Genomic DNA, 27,266 nt, shown 5'->3' with positions numbered 1-27,266 from the left:
TGGTGGATTTTGGATGCTTAGACTGATCAAGGTTTGATTTAAAAGAACTTAAATTGTTTAAATTTCAGAATCCTTCCTTCCCCGTTTGAGCTTAACATTTTAATTTTAGATTTAAGGCTTTTTTCTTTTTTGGATTAATGATGCTGCCATCTTTTGGAAGAAGGTTTGTTGGTGGGAGAATTACTTGCTTACTCAATTAACATCTGTTGTTTGACTTTGGGAAAATAAAAGAAAAAGACCCTAACTGGAGGACAGACATTCTTTGAAAAGATGATAAAAGAAGAAGCTTTGATTGTGGTAAACTTTGAGTTGGACTTGAACTTTGAATGAACTCTTGAAAAAAAAATCTTTGAAGCTGCATTACATTTCATGAAATTGGTGGACACAACATACTAGGCTATTTAAGAGAATTTTCTTTTATCTAAACAGCTGAAAATATAAAAATTCTTTCTGCTGATATGGAGAAATCAGAGATTCAGGAGATCAGAGAAATCTTTAATGATATTTGAGGAATTATTAATGAATTTAAAGAATCAATGAGAGACTGTACAGGAATTATCAGAGAAACAAAGGAAGCAAATGACCTAAAAGCGAAAAGTGGAGAAGAGGATCCTACAGGATAACTAGGAGGATATGGAAAACAAGATACTGGCAAGATAGAGAATGGACAGATTAAAGGATATGCTATTAAATTGGATGATTCTGTTACTTTAACAAATGATATTGCAAAAAGCATTAAGAACTGTTTGGTCAATGATTGGGCTGTTGATTACGTTTTACTATGAATATAGTAAAGTATAGAATGCTGGTGAGACCACATTTGGAATACTGTGTTCAGTTCTGGAGACCTCACCTACAAAAAGATATTGACAAAATTGAACGGGTCCAAAGACGGGCTACAAGAATGGTGGAAGGTCTTAAGCATAAAACGTATCAGGAAAGACTTAATGAACTCAATCTGTATAGTCTGGAGGACAGAAGGAAAAGGGGGGACATGATCGAAACATTTAAATATATTAAAGGGTTAAATAAGGTCCAGGAGGGAAGTGTTTTTAATAGGAAAGTGAACACAAGAACAAGGGGACACAATCTGAAGTTAGTTGGGGGAAAGACCAAAAGCAACATGAGAAAATATTATTTTACTGAAAGAGTAGTAGATCCTTGGAACAAACTTCCAGCAGACGTGGTTGATAAATCCACAGTAACTGAATTTAAACATGCCTGGGATAAACATATATCCATCCTAAGATAAAATTCAGAAAATAATATAAGGGCAGACTAGATGGACCATGAGGTCTTTTTCTGCCGTCAGACTTCTATGTTTCTATGTTTCTATGAATATAGTGAAACTAGCACAAGGGAAAAATTGAAAGAATGTGACTGGGGGCTCAGGGTTGACCACATTCAAAAAGAATGCAAAATTGAAAGCAAATGGGGGGAAAAACATAAAAAGCTGATATTCACAAAAACTGAAGGTGTTAAGAGAAAAAATAGAAAGAATAAAATGGAAAAGGGGGTTAAAAGGGGATACAATTTTTTTTTTAAAAAAAGAGGTTCAGTTCAAAGTTCTGCTCAGATTAAAGAAATTGGAGTTTGAGAAGGGCTGATTAAATTTGGTGTAATTTTTAATTGTTTTTCTAACTTCAGTTATATTCTTATTTAGATATATGAATTTAGGAATTGATGACTAGTATTAATAAAGTTATTAGTATTGACTATAATAAAATACGTAGTAGGAGATACTGATTTAGACTAATGTATAAGTGGAATTGAATTTAGAATTGTTGGGGAAATTAATGATGTTAATGATTTTTAATTGATTGAAAATAGAGAACATTTAGAAACTTGTTTTTAAATTGACTGAAATTTAAGATTATCATTTAAGTAATAAATGTAGATAAGTATTAATTGATTAAATGTTATATGGGTTGAAGCTTATAGATAGAAAAATGAATAAAGAGAGGAAGGAAGCACTATAGTATAATGGTTAATAAATTAGAAATATGATTGGTGTTATATTTTCGAAGGAACATTAAGGAGGGAATTTAATTAAAAGATAATGTATGTAACTGGATGACAAAATTAGAAAACAAAATTGCTATTTTTTCAATGATTGATATTAGTTACTAACAAAATACTGCATTTTATACATGGAAAATTAGATTGTATACTGTATTGTTTGAATGTATGTTGAGAGGGGGGGAAAATACCCTGAAAAAAAGGAAAATAGAGTTTAGAAAAGCAATTTCTCCTAATAATCACTTTTCACAATGTTCGACTTTTCCCAGGCTTTCTGTATTTTAAAGCATCTTTTAGATATTTCTTTTCCATGTGAGTCTTTAACCTTTAGTCTTTCTCTTTAACTTAAATCTGAAACTGACCATGTCAATGGGCTACAAGGAAAACTAATACAAGATGATCTATAGGTGTCATCTCCCACCAGCAAGAATAGCTAAGATGCTTCCAAACATGAAATCCAGTTGTTGGAAATGTAAGAAAGCGTATGGATCCTACTATCATCTATGGTGGAGATCAATGTTCCCTCTAATTTTTTTTCGGTGTGGGCGGAAAAGTATAGTGTTTGAGCAGCAGTCCTTTTGGGACTGGGCGGCATAGAAGTATAAATAAATAAATAAATAAATGGATGGATGGATGGATGGATGGATGGATGGATGGATGGATGGATGAATGAATGAATGAATGAATGAATAAGAACCAAAATCTATTACTATTATTACTATCTTCTCTTTTTCCATCCCTGTCTCCTCCCCACTTGTGTGTGTGTGTGTGTGTGTGTGTGTGTGTGTGTGTGAACTCTTGAACCATTTCCAATAACAGGTGAGCTATTGGAAATGGTTCAAGAGTTAACACACACACACAAACGGCTGGGGGTTTTTTTCTGTTATTATTCGGGTGCTTTTTACCATATGCTTTAAATCAAGAGTCATTTCTCTCTCTTTCTCTCTCCCCCTCTTGCTCTCTCTCTCTTTTTCTCACTTTCTCTGTCCCTCTCTTTCTATCTCTCTCCCCCTCTTGCTCTCTCTCTCTTTCTCTTTTGCTTTCTTTCTCTTCTCTCTTGCTAGCTCTCTCCCCCTTTCTCTCTCTCTCTTTCTCTCTTGTTTTCTTTCTCTCTCTCTATTGCTTTCTTTCTCTTCTCTCTCTTGCTATCTCTCCCTCCCTCCCCTTTCTCTCTCTCTCTCTTTGTCACTTACTTTCTCTCTCTCTCTCTCTCTGTGTCAGCGAGGGGGATGCGAGAGCGCTTTCTCCGAGCGCTTCAGGAACGCCTGCTTCTACTGCAGCCCCCTTGCTGAAAGTCTGGTACGAAAGCGCTCCCAGCAAAGGGGCTGCGAGAGGGGCGGAGCGGGCTTTCCCGAAGCGTGCGGAGAGAAGAGGAGGAGAATCCACAGCCACGGCCATGGGAGAAGTCACACCCCAAGGCAGGAGGTGGCGGAGGAGGAGGAGAGGGGGCCGATTGGGCGGGCGGGGGACAGGGCTGAGACAGAGGCACCATGGGGAGGAAGGTGCGGCCGCAGCTCCCTTTCTTTCTTTCTACTGCCAGCCTCCCCGCCCCCCCAGGCTGGCAGGGGGATGGGGAGTGCGCGCCCATGGAAAAGGGTGCATGGGGGGGTACTTTGGGACGCGCACGCATGCACGCACACAGCTTACAGGGAACGGTGGTGGAGATACCTGAATGTTAAAAAATATTGGACTAAAATAAAATGGTTAGAGGAAATAATAGGGCAGGAGACTGAGTGGAAACCAGAACAACAATTTGTTAGGAATAATTACTAAAAGGTATAAAAAAGAAATCTATTATTTAATTCTACATATACTAACGGCAGCGCAGATACCCTATGCTCAAAAACTAAGAAATACCTAAAGAAGAAGTAATAATAAAAATCTTGGGACTGTGCAGAAAGGGGCAAATTAACAAAAGAGATAAAACAAAAAGATGGAATACTACTTAGTGCGGAACAAATGGTACAAATGGCTAGAGGATAGAAATAGAGAATAATAAAATGAACAAGAGTAATGAGTTGGAAACTTGGAATATGAATTGGATTATATTAAGTAAAATGTATGCAGAATACCATAATGATATAAATAAGAAACACAATATGAAACAGAATATATAGAAAACATAAAGAAACAATTGGAAAAAGAAAAAAATTAATAAAAATCATTTTTAAGAAGAGGATCTACGCATGCGTCGCCTGGACTGACGCACCAAGGGAAAGCTCTCCCACATGAAAAAAAAGAAATAAAAGTTAACCCTTAACTACCCTCTCTAGCTTACTAAAAGTGGACTGAGAGGAGAGTGAACTGAATAAACTGTCGAAAAACTTTACCAGAAGGAGTTAAAAGTTGAAGTAAATAACTCTTTTTGACGCGGTTGGGTGAAGAAGTAAGAACAAAGCGAAGATGGCGTCTGCTGTGGAGCTGGAGGAGAAGATGGACTCGTTGCTTAAAGGTTTTGCTGATATGTGCAAATTGCTCCAAGAGATGAAAAAAGATTTATCGGCACTGGGAACCGGAATGGCGGAACTGAAACAACAAACAAAAACTCAAGACCAAAGGATTGGAAAGCTGGAAGCGGGGAAATCTCGCCAGGAAATTCGCATCATAAATCTTGAAGATAGACAGCGTCGTGCTAACATACGCTTGAGAGGCTTCCCCAAAGATTTTTGGGGGGGGGGGCAAACAACTTATTCAAGAAATCCTCCAGTGGTTTATCGAGAACAAAGTTACATGTGAGTTGCAAGAATTTGAAAGAGCGCATTGGGCTTTTGGACCTCGCAAGGGTGATTCAAAAGACATTGTTATCAGATTTGTTTCAGAAAGAAGAGCTGCAGAGATTTTTAAAGAACTCAAACAGATTTTAAACTTACGCTACAAAGCTTTTCCAATACGTGTTTTAAAAGATTTATCTGCCGAGACTCTCAAGATGAGAAATCAGATGAGAGAGGTCTCTTCTCAGCTGTATGAAAATGGGATCAAATTTTCTTGGAGATATCCAGCCACCATTATTGTGTTTAAAGATACCAAATTTTTTTCAGGCAAAGTCATTAGAAGAAGGAAGAAAGCTGCTTTTACAATTGGGATTAAATCCAGAGGAAGCAATGCAGACCCAGGCATCGATCGACCGGCCAGATGCAGCAGAACCGTTTCGTGAGTCAGAACAAACCAAAGAGGAGAAAATTGCCGAGCTTCAAAGAGAATTGGCCTCACTGCAATCGGAGAAGCGAGATGAGCCCCGCGTCACCAGACAGAAGAAAAAAATAATAAACTGAACTGAGTTGTCGTGCTAATATGGTATTAAGTTTTTCAACTAATTAACTTTTTTTATATACTTTTGTACTTCTTGTTGGGGGTTCATGCTAGTTAATAAGGGGAGAGGAGGGAAGGAGGGGGGAATCTTTTATTGTCTTGTAAAATGGGGGAGAAGGGAGGGCTTTCAGAGGGAACGTAGATCTAAGAGTGCCTCTCAGTAACGGAAGGTTTTTTTTCCATTGCCTTCCCCTGCGGGGAGGTCAGGTTAGGGGCACCAGGGTGTGGATTCATTGGGAAAATAAACAATTCTCCGGCAGGCTCTGTTTTGTTGAAAGAGGAAATCCATTTAGTTTATGTAAATGGGTGATTTAGGCCTTCTATCTCTCAATGTAAATGGTCTTTCATCACAGAAAAAGCGATGTAGAATCATGAAGCTGGCTAAAGACTGTAAGGCAGATATTTTATTCTTTTCAGAGACCCATAAGGGAAGGGAAAAAACAAATAAATTAGTACCAAATATAGAATGGGAAAAAGTTTATCAGTCGAAAGGAACGAATAAATCAAAAGGGGTAGCAATTTTGGTTCACAGAAGAGTGGATTTTCAGTTAAGCAATATTAAGAGAGACAAGGATGGTAGAATGTTATTTATTAAGGGGAAAATAAGAAATAATCTAGTAACTCTAGCGGTTATTTATGCCCCTAACGTAAATGCAAAACAATTTATAATAAATGTAAAACGGAAATTAGATAACTTTGCGGAAGGTATAGTGGTTTTAGCAGGTGATTTTAATTTGGAATTAACAACAGGGAAGGGGGATAAGAAAAAGTTACATTTAAATAAAATTAATATGATGGACCTTCATCAAAATGTAGTTAAAAGAGATACTTTCTATTCTGCAAGACATAATAAATTTAGCTGTATAGATTACATGTTAATTAATAAAACAGATAAGGTTAAGTTGAAGAAAGCAGAAGTGAAAGCCATCTGGCTATCAGATCATGCTCCTATGTTAGCTGTGTTAGAAATAGGGGTCTCTAACAAACAAAGAATTTGGAGGTATAACCCCATTGTCTCTGCAAATGAGGAGAGTAGAACTAAATTACAAAAGGAACTCAATGGATTTTTTAGTATTAATGCAACAGGCGAGATTAAAGAAACAATAGTCTGGGATACACATAAAGCAGTGATGAGGGGTAACTGCATTAGTACGGAAGCTTTCCTTAGGAAATCCTGGAATGTTAAGAGGAATAATCTATTAAAAGAGATAGAATTAATCCAAGAAACCTTAAAAATTACAAGAAACAGAGAATGGAATTTATTATTATCATTTAAGAAAAAGCAATTACAATTACTTGATGAGGAAAATTGGAATAAAATGAAGATGATTATGAAACATAGAATTAGAAGCTGGAACAATAAATCTATGAAGCAAATGGTACATTATTTAAAAAAAAGAAAAGAGAAATCTTTTATCTCTGCTTTAAAAGATAAGGATGGTCTAATAAAACGTAATACTGTAGAAATGGAAAAAATAATGAGAGACTTTTATGGGGAATTATATAAAAAAGAGTATGTTGTTTCACAAACTTCAGAGGTTAAAAAGCAATTAAAGAAAGAGGACAGTCAAATGTTAAATGCAAAAATTACAAGTGAGGAGATATCTAGAGTTATTAAGGGATTGAAACCTGCCAAAGCTCCTGGTCCAGATGGTTTTACAGCTGAATATTATAAAGTGTATATGAATGAATTATTACCGTATATGGAGAAATTGTTTAATAATGTAATGGAAACTTTTGAAACTCCACAGACGTGGAAAATGTCAGAAATTATAACGGTCCCAAAACCAGATCGTGATTTAACGGATCCTAGTTCCTATCGCCCCATTAGCTTGTTAAATCAGGACTACAAGATATTTATGAAAATATTAGCAAATAGGGTGGAGAATATATTACCAAAAATAATTGGAGAAGATCAATATGGATTTGTGAAAGGAAGGAAAATCTTTGAACCAATAAGAAACGTGATTAATGTTCTACATCATGCTACCAGTACCAAAAGGAAATTAAGCATTTTAAAACTAGATGTTTATAAGGCCTTTGATAAAGTTAATCATGAATACCTATTTCAACTATGTAAAGATTTAAATATGGGAAATAAATTTTGTAAAGTTATAGAAACAATATATAAGGATAATGTAGCTCAAATTAGAGTAAATGGCAATAGAACAGAAATGATTAAAATTCAAAATGGAACTAAACAGGGTTGCCCATTATCCCCAATGCTATTTGCATTAGCAATCGAGACCTTAGCAAATAAAATTAGAAATGATAAGGAATGGAGAGGCTATCAAATAGGGGAACTTGAATTGAAATTAAACTTATTTGCAGATGATGCTATAGTAATGTCTGAAACCCCAATTGAAATGATGAAAAAAATAATGATATTACTTCAAGAATTTAAAGATCAATCTGGGCTTAAGGTTAATATAGAAAAATCAGAGATAATATGCTTAAATACTGGCCCCAAAGAGCAAATTGAAATTCAAAAAATCTCAGGATTGAAATTAGGTTGTAAAAAAATGAAATATTTGGGAATTTGGTTATTTAAAAATCCATCAAAAATAACAACGGCCAATTATAACTTAATATGGAAAAAAATCCAGAAGCAGATCAAAAATTGGAAGGGTAAAAATTTAGGAAGAATGGCTAAGATAAGGGCCCTTAAGATGATGATAATACCAAAGATGATGTATTTGTTTCAAGTTTTACCGGGCAGTTTTCCTGAGGCAAAATTAAGAGAATGGGATAATAGACTAAACTTTTGGATTGAAGGAGAGAAAAAATCTAGAATAAGGAAGCATTGGCAGTATGCACAAGAAAAAGAAGGAGGTTGGGGAAGCCCATCCCTAGTATTATATAGAAATGCATTTCAAATCGAAAGGTTAATCGAGCTACAGTTATGGGGGGAAAAGAAATGGGTAGAATTAGAAAGAGAAATTAATAATATAAATAATAAAGAATTATTATTTAAAAGTTGGAATAGAATTGAAACCAGTACCCTAAGTGATTCTTTTAAAGCATGTTTAGAAATATGGCTTAAATGGCAGAGGACAAGTGGAATAAAGATATCCAAGCTATCAACGTTACATGCACTGAATATAGGGGATGAGGCTAATTTAACTAGAATTATCAAAATATTAAATAGTAAAGGGGTAATGAGAATGGAACAGTTATATGAGAAAGATGGAAGAGTTAGTAGAACTAGATTGGAATGGTTGATCGGTAAACAGCAATGGTTGCAGATTAATGCAATATGTACATGTTTAAATAAAAGTGAGAATAAAGAAGCCTTCTTACGAGAAGAAAATAGCTTGGAAAAAATAATAAGGGTAAAGATAAATGAAAGTAAAGGACAAGCCAGTAACATATATAGAATGCTATTGCAGAGGCAAGAAGAAGTAGTTAAAAGTTTAACAAGATGCTGGCAGGATGACTTACAAATAGACGAAAGAGAAATGGAAGAAATAATAGTAAATATATATAAGATTAAAAACACGAAAGTTAAAGAGATGAGAAGAAAAATCTTACATAAGTGGTACTATACACCTGCACAACTTGCATACTTCCAGGGGAAAGAGAAGGGTAAATGCTGGCATGGATGCCAGAAAAAAGGAATCTTTATGCATATGATCTGGGAATGTACAGAAATGCAGAAATTCTGGAAGGTAGTCCAGAATGAAATTAATAAAATGTTAAACATTAATTGGATAATTACAAAAGAAACAGCAATCTTAATTAAATATAGGGAACTAGGAGAATCTAAAGAAATTAAAACTGTAGCATTGGAAAGTGCTCAAGCGGTGATAGTATTAGGATGGAAAGACTCTACAAAATGGACACTACAGAATTGGTACTGGTACATGGTAGATTACATACATTTTGAAATTATGGAAATAAGATTAAATAATTTTGATGAGAATAAACTAGAGAAGCTGATGGTGCGATGGAACAAGGTAAAAGATTATATGTTAAGTAGAATCTGTGATGTAAATACGAAAAATAAACTACAATCACTCTTTTAGTAAAAAAGCGTTCAAGATAGAGCCAAGGATCAATAGATAGACAAATAGCTTAAAAGTCTTTGAATCCTCCTATAGGGGTGGTGGGGGTGACGGGGTGTGTGTGTTGTTTGGTGATGGGCACATGCACTGTGCACTGTTATATGTTTGTTTTTTGTAAACCTATAAAATCAATAAAATTTATTTTAAAAAAAACACAGGTTCCTTAAGAATAACTATAATTGAAAAAAAAAAATCATTTTTAAAAATCCAATTGCTGATTTCTTACTATTTGGTGATTGTTTTTTAAATTCTTAACTTGGGTTAAACCTTTGGGATAAAAGTTGAATGTTATCGGATTCAGTTTCACTGCTTTGTCCACGAGATCTTAGTATCCCAGATGTCCCAGCTTGTAAGAGAACAAGATGGCAATTGTCCCTGCTGCTTTTTGAGAGAGCTTTCTTTGGATCAATGAGGAAATTGTGGTTTCCTTGTGATCAATGAATTGCCTCTCCTTTCTTCATTACCCCTCCAGAACAGCTTGACCCTGTAGAGTTGCTGGCTGCATTTCATGGAGCCTGGTGGAGCTTCAGTATTTTCCAGCTGTTCCCACTGCAACGTCAACTGGAAGTCTTATTTGTTGGTTTTCTTTCATCTAAACTTGGGTGATCACTTGGGCCACTAGTTGCTTGGATGGTTGCAGAGTTTTGACTAATGCTGCAGGGCAATTGAATTGAGGCATTTAATAGTTTATTAGTAACCTTGACTATCAATAAGTATTGTATCTTTTTGGTCTTGATGAATGTATTTTATTTTCCTTACGTATGCTGAGAGCATATACACCTAAGACAAATTCCTTGTGTGTCCAATGACACTTGGCTAATAATAAAAAATGTAACTCTTTATTATCAGACAGAATTTGTTCTCCCCTGGAAAGTAGCACAACGTAAAATTGAAGCAGTTAAAGTACTGCGCCCATTGCACCTTATTAGAAGGGGTTTTTAGTGCCTCCAGGTTCTTGTCATCAGTCTATATTTTGAAAAACACTTTGCTGCCTTCAAGGAAATGCCTCCATGTTACGAGTGCCCTACACACTGTGTAAAGTCTGAGTCCTCTGAGTCCCCACTGAGTCCTCGGAGAGGGGCGGCATAGAAATCCAATTAATAAACCTCCTTTTTCTCATATTGCCCACCTTTGTTTGACTGCTGACAATTTCCTGGAAGTGTAAGTGCAAGGTTCTATCCTCATTCCTTTGAAGCAACACAGCTCCCACAGCCACATCACTAGCATCGGTTTTGAGGAAAGGTTAACAGATTTTACTTAAAGAAAGTTAAAACAAAAATTGGCTGTTTGCCCTAGACCAGCTCACTAAGATAAAAAAAAAATATTGGGCTGTTGTTGCAGACTTCTGGATATTCTTGCTTTCATTCTGTATCTGGGTCTGAATTGTCCAATATTTGTGGGGAGAGTAATTCACCCACCTAAAAATGATAACCTGCCAGTCCTTTCTTGCAAAGGAGGAAAAACTGTAACTACTAATGGAGGACAGAGAGCATGGCTCATAAGCCAGTACCCTGCATCCTCACACTCTTAAGGAGACAGGCACCTATTCTCCTCCCTGGTATCTAATGCATAGATAAAACTATCCTGCAGGGCTGCAGCCACATCGGAAAGTGCCACTGAGTCATGGCAAGCATTCCAAAGTCCATTTAAGAGGCTGGCTGGGTTTAGATTTATGTACCAATTTTGTGTTATGTACTTTCATGATGGGAAGTAAAATCACGGATGAATTGATAAAAGTTGGCAAAGCCCAAGAAGCTCTGTTTCTGGTTCAGGACAAAGTCCATTCCAATATCATTTGAATTTTCTGGAGATCCATCTCAATGCCTTTGTGTGACAGCAGTAGCCCAGGTAGTCTCCCTTACTTTGGTGAAATTCATAGTCTGGCACACAGTTTGGTGCTAGGTTCACATGCACTATCTTCATTTCAGTGCAAATTAAAATGTGATCTATATTAGATCTACACTACAGTATCATTTTATACAGGTGCTTGTGTAAGACCTCCTTTCTCAATAGCATGAACATTGCTGAAGCCCACTGGAAGCCAAATAAGAATACTTTGAACCGGAAACCATCCAAAGGGCAGTTGAATGTGGTCTTCCAATCATACCCTCCCTGATTCTCACAAGGTAGCAGGCCTCTCACAAGTTCAGCTTAATGAATATTTTGCTCATGGATAAATGGGTTGCCATGTGTTTCACCAGGATCAGGAGGTACACATAACTATATTTAACTCCTATAATCCACACATAGACAAAACATCCCATCTTCCTTTTTGTGGAATAGGATCAGGCTCGCTACCCTGGATTGGGCCAGTTGAATAAATCCATGGGCAAGGATTTCCTCAATAAACAATCAGTTTATCTAAATCCCTCACAGTCATCGTATAGAGTTTTGTTTCAGTCAATTTTGCCCCAGGAAGGATTTCTATGGCACAATCTGTTGGTTAGTGGGGCTGGGGGGAGTTCATCAAAACCCTTTTCGCTGAACACCTCTTTAGTCCAGGGACTCCTTGGGGATAGCAGGGGAGGCCTTTCTCCTGTCCTTGCACTACTGCGGATGTCCTATTGTGGGGAGGTGGCTTTCTGAACTCCATGTTGCTCCCAAGAAAGGTGACTTGTTTGGATTTTTAACAGTCCTCTTCTTCAGTTGACATATTGTTTCCACTTTTTTAGCCAAGCCAGGCCTAGAACTAGGTGCCATTCCATCCCTAGGCCACTATAAAGCCGTGGGACCCCATTTGCATTTCTATGGGTTTAGTAACAAACATTGCTGGAGTGCCCCCTGCTACTGATCCATCTAGTTGACAAAATGTGCTAGTGCTTTTAGCCACCTCAAGTGGATTCCTAATTTTTCAATCAGAGCTATGTTAACCAGACATTTGGTGCAGCCTGGGTCTAGCAGGGCTCATAAAGTGGCCTTCAACCCTGAGGCCTGGAAATTTAGTTTAATGGGGAGTGTCACTGGTATTACCTGGCCACTACAAGAAGATTGTTGTCAGTAATAGTTAGACCCTGGCTGTCAGCTGGTGGGGTCAGAGTTCCCTCATCCCATTTTAATGATGAGATGAACTTGATGACCTCCATTACCCTCAATAGCTGTCTCTCTGGCTTGCTAGGGATCTTGGTGACTTTCCTGAGGCTTCCAGGAGGGGTTTTCTTGGCCAGACTGCTGGCCTTGTAGCCTGATGGTGTCCTTCCTGGCCACACTTGAAGCAAGCAGTAAAGAGTTGGCTGTGGAATTTGTGGTTTTGTCGCCTCTCTTTCCCCATGGGGCTGGTTTCTTCCACAGTCGGATTGAATGGTACTGGTTGCATGCTTGGTTGATTGCTACCTCTTAAGCCAAGATATATACGTTATGAAGAGTTGCTGTACAACGGGAAGGCCTGTACATTAGCAACAACCCCACCTGATCCCAGTTTCAGAAACAGTCTCACAGCCAGAAATGTGGGGAACAAGTACCGTGAAGGTAGAAAGAAATTATCTGATGACTCTTGTCCTGAAATCTCAGCTGGTGCCAAACTCTAAATTTGTCAGGCCTTGGTGATACATGCCAGGTCAGAATCTTCCTCTTCAATAAAGTCTAGAATGAGGGGAGCTTGACCAATCTGATATTCAGCAGCAGCAACTAAATCTCTGGCCTTCCAAGTGAATGCTGTCCAGGCTCTGAACTTGAGCTAAGGGAGGCTGAATATGCCATACTTTCTCTGATCAGTCTTTCTAATTTATCAGCAGGAAGGAGGACTGACTCATTCAGAACCCTCCACCTGACTCTCACTCTGGTTAGACAATTACCAACATTCATATAGATGCACTAGCCATTCTTAGATTCTTATCATGGGAGCAGGGTCACAGTTCCTTCAGACCTTAGTCCTCTTTCTGAATAATATCCCCTATATCCAGTCTCTTAGAATTGTCACAATGGCCCTAAAGTCCACCTAGGGTGCTACTGCTGCTGTCACCTATGCTGTTGCTCCTGACCAGCAAGCAAAGTCTAGGCCAGGGGTGTCAAACTTGCACCCCATGGGCTAGATGTATCACACACTGGTACACCCACCCCAGTTTTAGCTAAGGGGGAAAAGTCATGATATTTCATGTGATGATGTGAGTTTGACAACTATGGTTTAGGCACAGTTCGAAACAGTTCCGAACTACAGCATACTTTGCATTCACTGTGTACCTTACCCCAGCCTGCTCAATAACAAAGCTCCATAACAAACAAAAAAAAGCCTTCGAGGGGGAAACGTCCTCCTCTCCTCCTGCATGCTTAAATATAAAGCTTAAGTAAACTACAGTATACTGTGGATTCGCTATTATCTTTCTTCTTGCTTACTGCATGTTTACACAAACTCTGGATTAAAACATTGTTTATTACTAATTGTTGAACACTGTTGTTATACTGTTGAGAAGCTACTTTAAAACAATCATTCTTTCTTCTTCCAACCTTCTGGCTGAGTTTTTTGCTCACAAAGGAACAGTTAACATTCCAATTTCTTCTTCTTCCAGCCTTCATGCCATAAAGCAATAAAGCAATAAATTCCTGAGACCTGACATGCCAGGAAACACCCCCCCACAAAAAACCTCCAAGCAAAAAAATCTTGAAAACAATAGCAACCAATGTTTTAAGTGCAATACCACCATCAGCAATCATGAAGGGTACAAGAAATGCCACATCTGCATCAAATCAGCTCATCACACCTGCCTCAAAATAACAAAGCAGATAGCCACCTTTTTACAACAAAATTCTTCATTTCTATATATATACTCCTAAAACTGATGTTCTCATTAGCATGTCTGATGAGATCCACATCCTAAAAACAATCATAAAAATCCAGCAAGCATACATTGAATACCTTGAACCACATTTTGCATTCATAGAGAAAAATATCCAAGTATTGAAAAATGCAAATCCATCAAACCAAATACCACTTCACCCCCACCTGTTTATACTCCACCAACACCACCTCAACCACTACCCCTAACATAAAGACCTACCAACTCAACCACTGATATCCCGACCCTCATCAAAGATGCCATGGAGCATGAACAAAAACATCAGAATGCAATCCTTTTCGGACTAGAAGAAAACAATGTATCTGACTTAACAAAAGTACAAAACATCATCCGCAACCAGCATACACAAACAATTGCTCCTGAAGATATCATAGAAGTTACCAGAAATGGCCCTCAGCACAGGTATAGTGATGGCTCGGTGGCCCCTGTTTCTGCAGAGTGGTCTGCAAAAATGAGTCCACCAAACAACAATTCAACAAGACCATAAATTCCGTCGCCAGAAACAATACTATCTACAACAAAATTAAATCCAGACAAGATCTATCTCTCCTACAACATATCCGCTTCCATGAACTACGGGCAGAACTTAAGAGACAACTAGATCTTGGTGAAACAAACTTATACATAGATTACCGTGCTAAATGCATCAAATTCAAAATCCAAAATCCATCCTATATCTAAGTTACACATGATCTTACCCTCCCTGAAACCATCGTCTATGATCTACCCCTAAATGCCACACTTCACTTCCTACTTTGTTACCGAGCCCCTACGACATCACCCATGCAAACAAATTAACCTCACTACTAATGTGGGCAGCCTCCTGTCCATGTCCCCTGATCTATTGGTGACCTCATCCTACCCCACATTAACTGGATCCCAAATGAATGCACTATGGAACCCATCCATACTACCCTATACAATGCTGTTACTAATCTGGGACTCGACCAACTAGTAACAAAAAGTACTAGACTCAACAGCTGCCTAGGCCTTATATTCTGCAACAGCAAAAGCACAATTTATGGACTACAAATAAAAGAACCTTTTTCCAACAGCGAGATTAACTTCAACTTCAACCTACACCATTTCAAGATTCCCTCTAATAATGCAACACCCAAGTACAATTTTTAAAAAGCCAATTATGAACTCTTAGACACCGATCTCTCAATTCTTGACTGGCAAACTCTATTATCTGGCTGTAACACTGCCGATGACCTCTACAACACATTCTTGCTTGAAATTACAAGAATTATCACACTATATGTACCACTAATAACTACCGTAAGCAAGAAAAATAACTTATCCATCTCAATAAGAAAACTACAATCTCCCCCAAAAAATCTCTCTGGCGGAAAAACAAAAAAGGTCACGTCACCAACTTCAAAAGCCACTACAAAAGTTTATGCCATCAAATAAAGACAGAATGCTTAAACTACCAGAGTAAACAAGAGGAAAACCTCCTGCGTACCAAATCCAACCGTGCTTTCTACAACTTTGTAAATAACAAACTCAAGGACTCAAGACCCATGCCACAAAAAGGACCCAACAAAAAAAGAATGCCATGATGAATCAACCAAAGCTAACCTCTTTCACACATTCTTTTGCTCAGTCTTTGTAAACAGCAACGACTCATCCCCAAAATTCACCAATTGCACCTGAAACACTCACAACGTAACACAAATAGACTTCACTGAAGACATATTTGGAAAAGCATTACGCGACCTCAAACCTTCTCTATCAATTGGGCCTGATGGTCTATGTGCATATTTCCTAAAAAAAGCTCTCCACAGCTATAGCTGAACCACTAAGCATAATCTTTGAAAAATCATTCAGGTCACTACCAAAGCTATGGTCGCAAACAACGGCCATCCTCATCTTCACAAAAGGAGATCCCAGTTTAGTTGAAAACTACAGACCAATCTCACTATGCTGTGCCACGTGCAAAGTCATGGAATCAATCATAAACCAATCAATTACTCTCCACCTAGAAACTAACAAACAATTTGGTTTCAGAAAAAAATTATCCTGCAACCTACAACTCCTTCACTGCAAAAACATATGGACTACACATCTTGATCAGGGCAAATCTATAGATGCATTTTATAGTGATTTCTGTAAAACTTTTGACTCAGTGGTTCATTCAAATCCTATGGAATCTTAGGATCCCTCCATAGTTCATTCCTATCAAGCAGAGAAAACAGGGAGCACCATATTTAATCCTGTTCTGGTTAAGACAAGCGTACCCCAACGCAGTGTACTTGGACCAACATTCTTCATACGCTACATAAATGACCTTTGTGATCACAATACAAGCAACTCCGTTCTCTTTGCTGATGATGTCAAACTTTTCAACACCACCGATAACACAGCTATTCTCCAAAAAGACCTTGGTTTTGTGTCTAAATGGTCAAACATCTTGCAACTCCAAATCTCAACCAAAAACTGCTCTGTCCTACACATTGGCAAAAAGAATCAGAACACTAAATACAAGCTGAATAAACAAGACCTTGTAGACAATCCTCACTCCGTTAAAGACCTTGGAATACTCATATCAAATGACCTAAGTGCCAAAGCCCACTGCAACAACATCCCCCAAAAGGCTTCAAGAGTTGAAGCCTCCAGTAATCTCACACTACTAACAAGAGAATACAAAACTTTTGCCAAACAAATCATTGAATACAGCTCATCTGTCTGGAACCCGCACCACATTTTGGATATAAACACCCTAGAAAATGTCCAGAGATACTTTACTAGAAGAGCCCTCCACTCCTCCACTCGTAACAGAATACCATATGCCACAACTAGACTTACAATCCTATGTTTAGAAAGCTTAGAACTATGTTGTCTTAAACACGACCTAGCATAGCCCATAAAATCATCTGCTACGTTCTTCCTGTCAACAACTACTTCAGCTTCAACCACAACAACACACGAGCACACAGCAGATACAAACTTAAAGTAAACTGCTCTAAACTCGACTGCAGGAAATACGATTTTAGTAATCGAGTAGTTGATGCATGGAACTCACTACCAGACTCTGTAGTATCATCACCTAACCCCCAAAATTTTACCCTTAGATTATCCACTGTTGACCTCTCCCAATTTCTAAGAGGTCAGTAAGGGGCACCCGAGTGCCTTCCGTCCCTTGTCCTAATGTTTCTCTTTTACTAGTATCATGTATATAAATATTATATCTTTGTATACCAATACATACATGACAAAACAAACAAACAAACCAAAAAAAAAATGAAAACAAACAAACAGTTCCTTAGCTAATTTGCCAGGATTTATGCTATTGATCCCTAGGTATGGCTCCTTGGAAAGCAGCTTGGATTGCCACTCTCTTTCTTTTTGCAATTGCTTTTCATTCCACTTCTTCCAGCTCCACTGATGCTGCTGACACCCACCCAATGAATGAGGCCTACACCTGGCAGCTCAGGTGGACCACCTATTAAATTATCACATTTTTTATTTTTATTTATTTATTATTTTATTTTTTGTCCAATACACAATACACATTGAAGCGAATAGACATGAAGTATTATATATAAAGAAAAGATATAAAAATAGAGGAGTATATGAAAGGAAGAAAAGATATATGATATATGAGATAAGGAGAGACAATTGGACAGGGGACGAAAGGCACACTTACTGACCTCTTAGGAACCTGGAGAGGTCAATCGTGGATAGTCTAAGGGAGAAATGTTGGGGGTTAGGGGTTGACACTACTGAGTCCGGTAATGAGTTCCACGCTTCGACAACTCGATTGCTAAAGTCATATTTTTTACAGTTAAGCTTGGAGCAATTAATATTAAGTTTGAATCTGTTGCGTGCTCTTGTGTTGTTGCGGTTGAAGCTGAAGTAGTCATTGACAGGCAGGACGTTGCAGCATATGATCTTGTGGGCAATACTTAGATCGTGTTTTAGGCATCGTAGTTCTACGTTTTCTAGACCTAGGATTGATAGTTTGCTTTCGTAGGGCAGTCTGTTTCGAGTGGAGGAGTGAAGGGCTCTTCCGGTTAAGTATCTTTGGACATTTTCAAGGGTGTTGATGTCCGAGATGTGGTATGGGTTCCAGACAGATGAACTGTATTCAAGGATGGGTCTGGCAAAAGTTTTGTAGGCTCTGGTGAGTAGTGTGAGATTGCTGGAGCAGAAGCTGCGTAGGATCAGATTAACAACTCTAGAAGCCTTTTTGGCGATATTGGTGCAGTGGGTTTTAGCACTTAGGTCACTTGATATTAGTATTTCAAGGTCTTTTACTGAGTGGGGGTTGGCTGTGAGATTTTGTTTATTCAGTTTATATATGAGATTTGGATTATTTTTGCCGATGTGGAGGGTAGAGCATTTGTTGGTTGATATTTGAAGTTGCCAGATGTTAGACCAATCTGAGACAAAGTCGAGGTCTTTTTGGAGAGTAGATGTGTTGTCTGTGGTGTTGAATAGTTTTACAGCATCGGTGAAAAGAACACAATTGCTCGTGATATGATCACAGAGGTCGTTGATATAAAGAATGAAAAGAGTAGGACCTAGTATGCTGCCCTGGGGAACGCCACTTTTGACAGGGAAGGGGGTGGAAATGCCGCTTCCAATTTTGACAACTTGTTGCCTATTTGACAGGAATGCAGTAATCCAGCTGTGGAGGAATCCTGAGATGCAATAGGATTTGAGTTTTAGGAGTAGTTTGTCGTGAACCACTGAGTCGAAGGCTTTGCAAAAGTCAATATAAATTGCATCAATGGATTTTCCTTGATCTAGGTGAGTAGTCCATATATTTTTGCAGTGAAGTAGTTGTAGGTTGCAGGATAATTTCTTTCTGAATCCAAATTGTTTGTTTGAGAGTAGGTTATTAGATTCTAAGTAAAGGATGATTGATTGATTTATAATTGATTCCATGATTTTACATGAGACGCAGCATAGTGATATTGGTTTGTAGTTGTCAACGAGAGAAGGGTCTTCTTTTTGGAAGATGGGAATGACTACTACTTTTGACCATAGCTTGGGGAGTGTGCTGGTCATGAAGGATTTTTGGAAGATAATGCTTAGAGGTTCGACTATAGCAGAAGAAAGCTTTTTTAGGAAGTATGCACAAAGACCGTCTGGTCCAACTGATAGGGAAGGTTTGCGGTCATGGATTGCTTTTTCAATGCGGTCTATAGTGAAGTCGATTTGGGTTAGGTTGTTGAGAGAGTTTGAGGTGCGATTTGCAAAGATGGGGGATGAGCCATTACTGTTAACAAAGACAGAGCCAAAGAAAGAGTTGAAGAGGTTAGCTTTGGATGGATCATCGTGGTATTCTTTGTTGTTGGGTCCTACGAGAGGTGGAATAGGTCTAGAGTAATTGAATTTGTTGTTGACGAAGTTGTAGAGGGCTCGGTTAGATTTGGTGCGAAGGAGGTTTTCCTCTTGTTTGCTGTGATAGTTGAGACATTCTGCTTTTATTTGTTGGCATATGCTTTTGTAGCGGCTTTTGAAGTTGGTTACTTGGCCTTTTTTGCTTTTACGCCAGAGAGATCTTTTTTTGGTGTGTAGTTTCTTTATCGAGACAGGTAAATTATTTTTTCGTTTACCTCTGGATGAAGTGAGTGGTACATGTAGTCCAATAAGTCTTTTAATTTGGAGTAAGAACGTGTTGTAGAGATCATCAATGGTGTTGTAGTTAGAGAACAAAGATTGCCAGTTAAGAATTGAGAGATTGGCATCCATGAGTTCATAGTTGGCTTTCCTAAAATTGTATTTAGATGTCACATTATTCAGGTGAGTGTTAGGATGGTGTACATTGAGGTTGAAGTTAATCATACTATGATCGCTGTTGGAGCAATAATGTTGTTTAGCATTATTAATTAAGTATATGAAATTAAAAAATGTATGGACTTTGATCACCTGAAATTGGATAGGGGTATTCATCTATGTAACTGTATTCAATTCCTACTTTTCTACTGCAATTTATTTCTCTTCTATGATTTCTTTGTGACCTCACCAGCATACCTACTGTCCCTGTCCTAATGTTGCCTCATATCAGTACCCATCTTATGTATATAAACGATGTTATATCTATGTATATTACCAATACGTACTTCACAAATAAATAAATAAAATAAATAAAAATTTAAAAATTGCTATATTCCTTATTAAGAGTTTTGTACTAAATTGTCAGTAATAATTATAAAATATTACTTTTCTTTCTGATTAAGAATTTAAAGTTATCTTTTTTTGTCCCATATTTTGAAGTGTGTTAATTATGAAGTTAAATTCTGCTACTAAACAGAATTGGATTCACACACACACACACACACACACACATTATACATATACACAAACATATATGCTTACATATACCCACATACATACACACACTTAAAAAAATTCTTGAACTTGAACTATTCAAACTCTAAAATTTAACATTTTGGTAGAGATATTTAGAAGTCCAAGTATCAAAATTAAATATATTTAATATATAAATATATTAAAGTATTGAGATTAAATATAGCATCTAAATGCAAAGAATCTAAACCCATAAATATCTGAAATCTTTGCTTTTAACAGATAGAGCAGTTCTTAAGGTGACTTCATTGAACAAAAAAATTCACATGAAATTCTGTATCACAAGTTGAATTTGGAGCAGGATTGGCCAGGAATAATTGCAAGCTATTGAAATGAACATTTTACAAATATTTGATGTTTCTGATGATTCCACTAAAATATTGGCATTAAATAATTGGCATAAACAAATAATAATTTAGATGTGGTCCAATGAGAGATAAAAATTAAATTCAAGAATATATAAGATTTGAAAGAGCAAGATGGACTGGCAGTTCCACTTTTAAAATAGTACTATCATACCAGTTGCTTAATATGGTTTAAAAGAAAATTGTATTTTCTTATGACCTGCTCATCTCTATGGAAATTAAAAATATAATTATAAAAAAGTAAGCAATATTGGATCATATTTCAATCAAAGCTGTACATTTTAACTGTCACTAATTTTTGTTTTAAAAAATCAAGTTATGCTTAATATGTTAAGTAATACCATCATTCTTTCTTAGGTCTTTTACAGAAAATAAAAGTATTTCAGTTTGTGAATCTGTGCAGACTCCCAATCGTCATCATTTTAGACGTTCTATGTAGTTACATCTATGCAGCCACCCCTCCACATCTATGGAATACACGAACAGCGTGGAGCGGATGTATCCGTGTGCCGTCGCCTAGGAACTAGAGAGAATCTACCTGACTACTTGAGCACTTCCATAGGGCAGTTCAAACTCATATTTTAATTGGTTCTTTAGTTCGATCGGGCGCATGCGCACTTTCTTTTGTTTTCAAGGCTGCCGCGTCCTCTCGCGGCGTTAATTTTGATTTGTCTGCTATGCCGAGTTACAATTTGTTATGTATGGAGTACATTCTAACTATTTGAAAACGGCTGCATTCGGAATCTTACTGACTGAGGAAGATGTTCGAGAGAGAATCAACCTGAGGCGCCAAAATCTCGGTGATCATCCAGCTTTTGTGTATGGGAAGTTGGAGCATGACTGCGAGAGAAAAAAAGCTTTTTTTAGTCGCCGTTTTGCCTCTTGTTACGAAGAGGTGATCAAAAGACAGGCAGGGAAAATAGAGAAATCCAATGAAGATATTCGATTGTATTATTTGAGAGATTGCTTTCTAATAGGGGACAGAATGATCTTTCAAGAGATTGTCCGTTCCTTAGTATTTCTCAATTCTTTTAAGAATTAGAAGAATTGGGCTGAAATATAAATCAATTTTCCTGTAAGAGAACAAGACGTATTGTATTTTCGATGGATTGGGAGTGGAGATGGGAGGATTCAAAGCTATATAGCAATTCTGCCTAGGAAGATTTAAAAATTGATAATAGAAATGCTGTAGGTGTATTGTATTTTAAGGCTTCACAACTACTGCCACTTCATGCTGTTGGGTAATGCCACTACAATTAGTGGTGTCATTATGGATTGATTTACCCATTAGATATCAAAATTATAATGATAACACACAAAGAGTGCAATTTATTACTTATATCAACTCTGACATAAGTACCTAAATTAAATAATAGGCATTATGATGCCCTATTTCAATTTTCCATCCCCATGGGTGACTGCTTCCAGCTACAATTCAAGCTTCTAATTACTATTATAAAGTGAATAGAAATAGAATAACAGAGTTGGAAGAGATCTTGTGGGTCATCTAGTCAAACTCCAACCTCCTGATCAAGTAGGAGACCCTATATCATTTCTGAAGGAAGGCTATCCAATGTCTTATTTATTTAATTTGTCAAGTATGTATTTGTAATATACATAGATATAACATTGTTTATATGCATAAGATGGGTACTGATGAGAGGGAACAATTGGACAGGGACAGTAGGCACACCGGTGCACTTAAGCACGCCCCTTACTGACCTCTTAGGAATTGGGTGAGATCAACAGTGGACAGTCTAAGCATAAAGTTTTGGGGGTTTGGTGACAAAACCAGGTAGTGAGTTTCAGCCATTAACCACTCTGTTGCTAAAGTCGTATTTGCTACAATCAGGTTTGGGATGGTTCATTTTGAGTTTGTATCTTGTGTGCTTGTATGTTGTTGTGGTTGAAGCTGAAGTTATTGACAGGCAGGACGTTGTAGCAGATAATTTTATGAGCTATGCTTAGGTTATGCTGAAGGCGACATAATTCTAAGCTTTCTAAACACAGGATTTTAAGTCTGGTTGCTAAGGTATTTTGCTGCAGGTAGAGGAGTGTAAAGTAAAGTATCTCTGGAAACTTTCTAATGTACTTATGTCTGATATGTGGTGTGGGTTGCAGACAGATGAGCTGTATTCAGGAATTGGTCTGGTGAATGTTTTGTATGCTTTGGTTAGTAGTGTGATATTACTGGAGAAGAAGCTATGAAAGATTAGGTTAACAACTCTTGAAGCCTTTTTGGCGATGTTATTGCAGTGGGCTTTGGCTCTTAAGTCATTTGATAGTATTCCAAGATCTTTGACAGAGTGAGGATCATCTGGAGTCATCTCACCTTGAAAGCTTCCAGTGATGATGCACCCATAACCTCTGAAGGTGAGCTGTTTCATTGGATAATTATTCTCACCATCAGAAAATTTCTCCTTATTTCTAAGTTGAATCTCTCCTTGATCAGTTTACATCTATTATTCCTTGTCAGGCCTTCAGCTGCTTTTAAAAATAGGTCGACCCCCTCTGTGGCAGCCCTTCAAATATTAGAACACTGCTATCCTCTCACCCCTGGTCCTTCTTTCACTAGAATAGCCATGTCCAGTTCCTGGAACCATTCTCTGTGTTTTAAATTCCAGTCCCCTAATCTTTGTTTCTCTTCTCTGCACTCTCTAGATATCTCGACATCTTTTTAGATTGTGGTGACCAAAACTAGATGCAGTGTTCTAGATATCTTACTAAGGCTTTATAGAGTGGTATTAATACCTCACGTAATCTTGATTGAATTCCTCTGTTAATACAATTTAGGATTTGCATTGGCTTTTTTGCCTGCTGCCACACACTGCTGCCACATATTTAATTGATTGTCCACTAAGATTCCAGGATCCTATCACGATTGCTGCTATTAAGCCAGGCTTCACTAATCTATATGTGCATTTTTGTTTTTTCTTGTCAAAGTGTAAGATTTAACTTTTCTCTACATTGAACTTCATTTTGTTAGATAGGGCCCAGTTTTCTAGTCTGTTAAAATCCATCTGTATCTTGAGTTATCTAGGCAGGGTGTTGGCAATTCCTGCCATCTTACTGTCATCTGCAAATTTAATAAGTTCTTGTTCTACTTTCTCCTCTAAGTCGTTTATAAAGATATTGAAGAGGACTGGGCCTAAGACAGAACCTTGTGGCACCTCACTACTTATTCCTTCTATGTAGACATACAATTAATGACTACTCATTGAATATGAATTGTCATCCATTTACATATCCATGTGGTGGTGATGCTATCTACCCACTTTTTCTAGCTTACCAAGAAGTAGGTTGTGATCTACTTTGTCGAATGTCTTGCTGAAGTCTAAGTATACTATGTCCACAGCATTTTACTGGTCCACTAATTTAGTCACTTTGTCAAAGAATGAAATAAAATTGGTTTGCCATGATCTGTTTTTAACAAACCTGTGCTAACTTCTAGTTATTATTCTGTTTCCACATGTTTGCATATCAGTTTTTTGATTATCTTTTTCCAGTATCTTCCCAGGTATTAATGTTAGGCTGAGTTTGTTTTTTCCCTTTTTTTTTTGAAGATAGCAACCACATGAGCCCTTTTCTAATTGTTAGGTACTTCCATGCTCCAGGATTTTTGAAAGATGTAGTACAATGGTTCTGAGATGATATCTGTCAGCTCTTTTAGAACTCTGGAATAGAATAGAATGGAATAGGAATAGAATAAGAATAGAATAGAATTCTTCATTAGCTAAATGTGATTGGGCAAACAAGAAAGTTGTCTTTGGTGCATATGCTTTCAGTGTAAATAAAAGAAAAGATACATTTGTCTGTCCTCTCTTGTCCTGGTGAGTTATATTCATCAAGATCAGACACACATTCTCTTTACTTTTTTTTAATGCTTACTTTAACTTTTATTTTTAGTCTGTCTTTTACAGTTATGTTTTTGGTAGGTAGGACTATAGTTTCTTTTTGTTTGATGCAAATAATTAGTTAAGCAGCTTTGCTTTTTCTATACTGCCTGTTCCATTCTTGCTATCTTCTTTCTTTAGTGGACAGACTGGTTCCTTGCTTTTTCCCCTTGCTATTTATATGTTGAAATAAACTTTTAAAAATTATTTTATTTATTTATTTATGTATTGATTGATTGATTGATAGATTTAGATTTATAGGCCAACCTTCTCCTGTGGACTCAGGCCAGCTAACAAAAGTAAAAAACAAGGTAAGCAAATTAAAATAGAATACAATTAAAACATTAAAAAACATTAGAAAAAATAGATAAAACCCACTATAAAAACAATGACTCCTCATTCATTCTAATGCCTGGAGCAGAACTATCGCTTACAGTCTCCAGGCCTGCTGGCATAAATATGCTTTTAATGCCTTTCGAAAGGCGAGAGTGGGGATGGTATGAATCTCCGGGTGAGTTGTTTCCAGAGGACGAGGGCCGCAGTAGAGAAGGCATTCCACTGCAGACCTGCCATTCAGCATTGTTTGACTGACTGGACCCGGAGGAGGCTGACTCTGCAAACTAACTGGTCGCTGGGACATGTGAGGAGGAAGATGGTCCCATAAATAATCTGGTCCCATGTCATATAGGGCTTTATAGGTAATAACCAATGCCTTGAATTGTGTTCAGAAACCAATCGGCAACCAGTGCAGCTCACAGTGTAGTGGACTAAGGTGGGAATACCTAGGTATGCCCAACACGGCCCTGGCAGATGTGTAGTGGATTAGTTGAATTCTCCGAATATACTTCAAGAGTAGCACCAAGTAGAGGTTTCATGTAGATATTAAACAGTAGGGGGGAGAGAACTGACCCCTGAGGCACCCCGCAGAGAAGGGGGCTAGGAGACGATCTCTGTTTCCCCACCAACATTGACTGACTGACTGGAGAGGTAGGAGAATTACCGCAGAATGGTGCCCCCACTCCCAAGCCCTCCAGTCGGCGCAGAAGGATACCATGGTCAATGGTATCAAAGGCCGCTGAGAGGTCAAGTAGCACCAGGATAGAAGAAAATCCCCTATCCCGGGCCCACCAGAGATCATCCATTAGTATGAACAAAATGGTTTCAGTGTTGTAACTGGGCCTGAAAATAGAAGGATAAGGATCTAGATAATAAGTTTCATCCAAGAACAATAGGAATTGGAGCACCATCACCTTCTCGACAAGCTTCCCTAAAATGGGAAGGTTGGTGAAAGTACAGTAGTTGTTTGAAATAGCTGGATCCAGGGAAAACATCTTGAGTAGAGGCCGCACAACGCGTTTCTTCCTCAGAGAAGCATTGACCACTGCCTGGATCCAGCCTCACATCATCTCCTTACTGGCTGAGACCAGCCAGGAGCGACATGAGTCCAACAAGCAGTTGGAGGAGCTTACAGTTCCTATGGCCTTGTCCATTTCACCAGAGTTCAAACTAGTCCCATACAACTGGACTAATACTTGTCCCAGTCACTTCAGTGAATATTGCCCAGTCAGAGTCCAGGTCTATCCGAATTTGAGATTTTTTTTCTGCAAGAAACTGATTAAATTCAGGTCAAGGCCACATACAGTAGAATCTGGATTATCCGACATTTCAGCTATCCAACCGTCAGCCCGCCCATTTATGTCGAATAATCAAGACTCTACTGTATACCCAGTTCCTGCAACTGTTTGTCATTTTTTTAGCCTCCAGTCGCCTAATCATCTGTGTTGCTCTTCTCTGTATTCTTTCTAGACTCTTAACATTCTTTTTGCATCATGATGACCAAAACTGAATGCAGTATTCCAAGTGTGGCCTTACCTCGGCATTATAAAGTGGCATTAACACTTCACATGATCTTGATTCTATCCCTCTGTTAATGTAGCCTAGAACTGTGTTGGCATTTTTGGCAGCTGCTGCACCCTGCTGGCTCATATTTAAATGGTTGTCCACTAGGACTCCAAGATCCTTCTCATAGTTACTACTGTTTAGCAATGTACTACATATACTGTACCTAAGGTTCAAGTTTGTCCAGATTCTTCTGTATTTTGCACCTGTCTTCTGGACTGTTGGCTATTCCTGCCAGCTTGGTGTCATTTGCAAATTTGATGAGTTCCCATCTATCCTCTTGTCTAAGTCGTTGATGAAGATGTTGAAGAGTACTGGGCCTGAAACAGAGCTTTGAGGTACTCCACTGTATACATCCCTCCATGTAGATGCAGTTCCATTGAGCACTACATGGTCAATGCGGCTGGTTAGCCAGTTTTGAATCCATCTGATGGTGGTGTTGTCCATCCCACATTTTCCAAGTCCAAGTAAACCACCGACAACATTCCTCTGGTCCATTAATTTTGTCACTTTGTCAAACAATGCAATAAGATTAGTCTGGTATGATCTGTTTTTGACAAACGCATGTTGGATTTTGGTTATTACTTTGTTTGTTTCTAGGTG

At 37.9% G+C, this 27,266-nt stretch overlaps 1 protein-coding gene across 3 annotated transcripts in view; it reads left to right on the top strand.

Annotated features, from left to right (window-relative positions):
* The first annotated feature begins 21,561 nt into the window (after nucleotides 1-21,561).
* The window catches only part of CEP72 (centrosomal protein 72), a 95,393-nt gene continuing 89,688 nt past the window's right edge, over nucleotides 21,562-27,266 (top strand). For all 3 annotated transcript variants that reach the window (XM_070730071.1, XM_070730072.1, XM_070730069.1), the window contains exon 1: nucleotides 21,562-21,671. In XM_070730071.1, the coding sequence (XP_070586172.1) occupies nucleotides 21,569-21,671 (103 nt within the window). In that variant the 5' untranslated portion in view covers nucleotides 21,562-21,568. The remainder of the gene's footprint in view (nucleotides 21,672-27,266) is intronic.

This window comes from Erythrolamprus reginae, chromosome Z (assembly GCF_031021105.1).
Source record: "Erythrolamprus reginae isolate rEryReg1 chromosome Z, rEryReg1.hap1, whole genome shotgun sequence".
Taxonomy (NCBI): Eukaryota; Metazoa; Chordata; class Lepidosauria; order Squamata; family Dipsadidae; genus Erythrolamprus; species Erythrolamprus reginae.
Note: the sequence above shows the minus strand (reverse complement) of the source record. Positions and strands in the feature narration are given on the sequence as shown.